Raw genomic sequence first — 5,229 nt, 5'->3', positions numbered from 1 at the left:
AAAGCAATATACAAAAACGTTTTTAAAAGGTTAGATCAGTATATCAATTATTGTAAGAAATAATGTTATTAAAACATGATTATGTCTTGCCTGTAGGTAAATGCAGATTATGCCTGTAGGTAAATGCAGATCCCAAAATTGACTAAACACTGCACATAGACTAGCACATGAATTCTGTTGACATCCAAATACTGTAGTTATCATTAACTATCATTAGCTTATCATGACTTCATCATGAGTGTGGCCCCTCAACTGAAGTGGTGACTTGATCCTGTGAAACACTGATGAGCAATGTGTTATTAATGATGAGATTAACGTGAAATGACATGAATATAAACACAAAACTTCAAGCCTTTACATACGATGTACTGTGGACACAAATAGACGTTGATCTTAACTTTCACTGCTTTATTTTCAATTAGTATAACCCAGCCAATCAACATTAGTGACCGGTAAAACCTGAGCATGGATTCAGTACATATACAGGCACATAAACGAAACCACAGAGCTGTTAAAGGTTTAACAAAAAAATAAAAAAGGCTTTCCCAAACAGCTTTGTTTCTGAAGGTGAAATAAACGCAGAACAATATAAAACACTAAACAAAACTAAACTGAACATGGAACAAACATACGGCAGTACACATACACTTTAGTTCTTGTAAATGTCCAGTAAGGACCCATCATCTTTCTTTTTCAGAATGGCTGAAGCTGTAGGCTCTTGTTCACAAAAACCCCTGCAAGTTTCAGCAAACCTTTTCAGGCTGTCCTTTCTTTTAAAAGTGGACCTCAATGTATTAAAGAGATCTGGGTTAGCCGCTGCAAGTTCTGCAATTGGAGCCTGATACACAATAGTATTTCTATCTACCCCAAGCCTCGCATAAGCTTCAGATTTGCTGATGTTCTCCTTTTTAATCTTTTCCAATACCATGTTGTAGCGGCAGATGGAGTCGTCAGGGGTTTTGACTGTAGGACAAGAGAAAGCATTAATGGTTGTATCCAATTAAACCAGTCTAGTAATAGAGCTTTACTACAATTCACAATTTTTAATTACCTTAAACACCAAACAAACATGAAATTTCCTTTGCAAACAGAGCTAGATTTAAAATTAGAATTTAGTGTACTGCTTGCAAAGTGGAACACTTGATTCATTTTTTTTACTGCATACCTCTTAGTTTCTTGACCTTTTTCTTTGCCTTTTTGGGCCGGGACTTCTTCTTCTTCTTGGTTTTCTTGGCCTCTAAGACCTCAGAATTAGATGTTGAATCAGATGTGGATTCAGAGGATGAGGAATCTGTTACATCTGAATCCCGTTTCCTCTTTCCATGTGCCTGCCCTTTAGGTGGCATTTTACTGGCCACATCTCCCCCCATGTCACTTCTTACTGCAAGAGCTGTGGAAACAAACAGTACAGAAATTGTTTGACAGTCATAATATTGGGTAATGGTGTTATGACAATAATTCTGAAACAGTAATGTCCTCAAATCTATTTTACCCTCTTTAAGTCTGTCTCGGAGGAATTGTCGTTCCTCTTTTAGTACATCAACCCATTCTTTTAAGGTAGCAATCTCTCTTTTTTGGCCTTCAATGGTTTGTTTAGCCTCCTGCAAGGCTGTTTGCAGAGTGGGGGCTTCTGTAATGAATAAATACGTCATAATTACATATTGTTATGCAAATTTACACATTAAAATAAAAACGTTTTTATCTTTAGATAAATGGCAAAGTTATTAAAGAATCATAAAAGCACATGAAAAGCAATACTGAGATAAAACATCACATACTCAGTTCTGTTACATTAAGTTGACTGTGAAACATACTTAGCCATTTCTTTGGCCCTTTTTGCTGCAGAGGTCTGTGGAGTGTCGCCCAGAGGTGAAAGAACTGTAAAGTTTCAATGACAGATGAAAAATTATAATCCTGAGAAAAGGCAGGAACATTACATTCAACTCTTACAAGGTTTCATAGCAAAATTTCTATTAGTAAAAAGGACATTTTTATGTCACTTCTTTGAATATAAAAGCAAATATAAGTAAAAATTAATATTGTACTTATGCAAGTCACAGACCACACTGAATATAAAAATATACAGTATGTAAAATATACCCATCTCAGTATTCTCGGTCCTTGAAGATATCTTCTGTTGAATTTGTAGAGGCTTATGCACAAATAAGCCTGGGTAAGATTAGAGAGGACAACATATTTACAGAGGATATGGCTTTCATTAAATCATAATTTGTGGGTGGCACTGTGACACAGGGATGTAAACTCGTTGGGGTAGAAATTCATGCAATTACAACCATTGCTTTACACATAAATTAATATTTATAATTGACTGATTATTCACAGGTTATTGGTTACTTACTGAATCTTATCAATTTCATTAAACATTAATGCAAAATTTAGGATGGTAATAAATAAACCTACCTAAATTTAACACAGGCTACCATAATACTGAGAAACCACCTATGACTGTTAAACTTGTAAGCTAATAAACAACACTTTTCACATCAGAAACATTAAATGAAGTCAAACAATACTAAATGTTCTTTTCAACAGTTAATGATTGAAGCTCTTATTGGGCAAGAAATGCCCTTATAGCAATGCTCTAGATTGCTACAAATAGAACTATTATTTTTGTCTCAATTTTTATAATACATTGAGAGACAAAAAAGTACATTGAGCCTTGGGCACACACAAAAAAAGCTGACAAAATGATTTAGTAAGTTACCTTTTCCACCCTTCTTCACAGATTTCTGTGGCATATCTTGTGGAAACTGTTGCACAGATGGGTCTGGGTGGAAGATTGGAGAAAATGAGGAGAACGATATCAAAACAGCAACTTATAACATGCCTAATAAATTCATAATTTTATATTTTTTGGTGAGCAATATTTTTCGAACCCCGCCTGGGACGGGAAGCCTTGTGTGTGGAGTTTGCATGGTCTCCCTGCGACAGCGTGGGTTAACTCCATCTCCGGGTACAAAGACATGCCTGTTAGATAGATTGAGGATTGCAAATTGCCCCCTCCCCCCACTTTTGTATGGATCGACTTCTGTATAGAAAGTGTAGTGTATAGATCGACTAGTTCTCGCCATTGATATTGCCCTAGATGCTGGAATGGCGTTAAGAACGAAACAATCAATATATATGTAAATATCAACACCATTACTGTTGATATCGTTGCTAAGCTATGTTTAGGGAAAAATAAAATTAAACTAAGTAAAAAGTCTACTTTTTGCATCCTTATTGTTATTAGATGGGCATTAAAGAAAGCAAACGTTAGCCAGACAATTACCCGGTAGAAGCCTGTTGCCTGGCTATTAAGAACTTAAATTTGACAAAACTTAATGCATACACGTACATCAATATTGACACATTTGAGGTTGCCAGTCCACCTACCAATGTCATTCGCCTTTCTTTTGCCTCTTCGCATACCCACAGAGTCCATGTTAAGCTGCTATCACAATGTGAGCAAAGTATTCGTTACCTCGTCGATGTGTGACTTTGGATTTGGCGCACTCCTTGCCCTCTCCCGCATCCTCCTCGCTGCTTACTGGTTCATGTCGTATGACTGTAGAAGTTTTTCTCGTACCGATGCTCATTTCCAAAAGGAACTCATTTGGTGCCTGAATTTCCAGTGTATTATCAAAGTACGATATCTCTGTCAGTGTAAAGCGGGCTCCAAACAATTTAATGTCATTAAGAAATTTTACAACGTTTCTGTTTGGAAGCATTATGTCTACTAGAGATGTGTCGATCGTGAGCGAGTAATGTCTCTCTCACCACGTGATTAGTCGCGCACGTCCAGGCCACAACTTGTACTGTCGAGCGATGTGGCGAAAGTATCAGAATGTAAAATTGTCTAGCTAAATATGAATCAAATAATAAATAAAAGATATTAATAATCCCATGGATGGCGATCAGTTTTGCACATGCGCGTGCGTCACTCAGACCACGTTGGCCGTATCCTGACCAATCAGGACCAAGTTGGCGCTCAATTCCACAATCCCTACAAAAATGACGCAAGCTAAATTCCACTAACATAAAATCATGCATTTGGGGAAAAAAATATTGTCTTTAACGGAGGGAAAGCCAACCACGAAGAGGACAGTCAAATTAATTAAATGGTTACAGAAAAAGAAGCTGTTGAAAAAAAGAATGAGATGCAGGTTGTGTCAGAACAATATGAAGTTAAAGAAGAAAGACAACTCAGCAGACATCTACAGATGGTAAGTTCTGTGCATGGTTAAGTTGATACTGTACATGCATGCAATTTTGACAGACAATTAATAACGATTATGTTCAGCAGTTTGAACTTTGAAATAATTTGATGCTGTTATTTTTTCGGTACTGAATGCAAAGATTATAAGTTATATGCTCTCTAACATTTTCTAGCAAGAAAGTAGCTAGCTGTGGTAAAAGTTGTTTCACAAAGAAACCAATACAACAAAGTATACAACTTAAATGTGTATATTTAATATATACTACTTTTTATTATAATGTTATGTTTATATTATCATCCCTATACTCACTTTTTAATAGAGTGAGTATGGCATCACTCTGTATGCCAATTGCATTACACTGGTTCCCTTTACAAAAACCCAATAGGTTTTCATATACTGTGGCTTTTGAATTATCGAGAAAAAAAAGAGTTCTGTAATCAACAAAAATACTGCAGTATTTTTTTTCCTAAAAAATGTCAAGCCTTCAACAAACTTAAACATCATACAGTTTTACTGTATATTGAACTTATATAGAGGGTATGCATTGATGTCTTGAACATGTCGGAACACGCCCTGGGACACGCTTCCCTGGGTGGTAAAACACCCAGCAAAATGGCTGAGGCGAAACAAAGAAACCGGGGCTAAAACATGCAATTATTTGCCGAAATTATAAGCAGCTGGACTCAACGGCGATCCTTAAGACTTCCCAAGATATCAGGATATTCCTGGACACTGAAATGTTGCGCGAAATTGCTTTTCCTGATATTTGAGTGTTTTGCCACCCACTGGGGCGCGCTCCGTGTTCACGTGGTAAAGTAACAACATGTCCATACCCTTTATTTGCTCAACAAATATTCTTTTGTTCTTTGAAGGCTTAGTAGTCTGTATACATAATTAGTTTTTCATTTTGATTTCCTTAAGGGTATGCCGACACAATAGCCACAGAGGCAAAAAAACCACCAAGACTGTCCGATCAGGATCAATCTTTGAGAAGTCAAGATGCACCCTT

General features: G+C 36.6%; 1 protein-coding gene across 1 annotated transcript; it reads right to left on the bottom strand.

Annotated features, from left to right (window-relative positions):
• Positions 1–328: 328 nt before the first annotated feature.
• LOC130563038 (coiled-coil domain-containing protein 106-like) lies at positions 329–4,483 on the bottom strand. Its single transcript, XM_057348440.1, has 7 exons — positions 3,397–4,483; positions 2,726–2,788; positions 2,101–2,169; positions 1,820–1,878; positions 1,493–1,631; positions 1,166–1,390; positions 329–963 (listed from the first exon to the last, which is right to left on the bottom strand). Exons 1-7 carry the CDS (start codon positions 3,443–3,445, stop codon positions 650–652), a joined length of 918 nt encoding a protein of 305 aa, XP_057204423.1. The 5' UTR covers positions 3,446–4,483; the 3' UTR covers positions 329–649.
• Between the last annotated feature and the right edge of the window lie 746 nt (positions 4,484–5,229).

Source organism: Triplophysa rosa, linkage group LG12 (genome assembly GCF_024868665.1).
Source record: "Triplophysa rosa linkage group LG12, Trosa_1v2, whole genome shotgun sequence".
NCBI lineage: Eukaryota > Metazoa > Chordata > Actinopteri > Cypriniformes > Nemacheilidae > Triplophysa > Triplophysa rosa.
This window is presented reverse-complemented; position numbering and strand designations above follow the sequence as displayed.

What these genes read in the sequence shown, in the direction of transcription:
- LOC130563038 (XM_057348440.1), bottom strand. Translation starts at nt 3,445, where the DNA reads ATGGACTCTGTGGGTATGCGAAGAGGCAAAAGAAAGGCGAATGACATT. An exon ending in AAGAAAGGCGAATGACATTG is followed by an intron (nt 2,789 to 3,396) that starts GTAGGTGGACTG and finishes TCTTCCACCCAG; the next exon opens with ACCCATCTGTGCAACAGTTT. An exon ending in GACCGAGAATACTGAGATGG is followed by an intron (nt 1,879 to 2,100) that starts GTATATTTTACA and finishes GAAACTTTACAG; the next exon opens with TTCTTTCACCTCTGGGCGAC.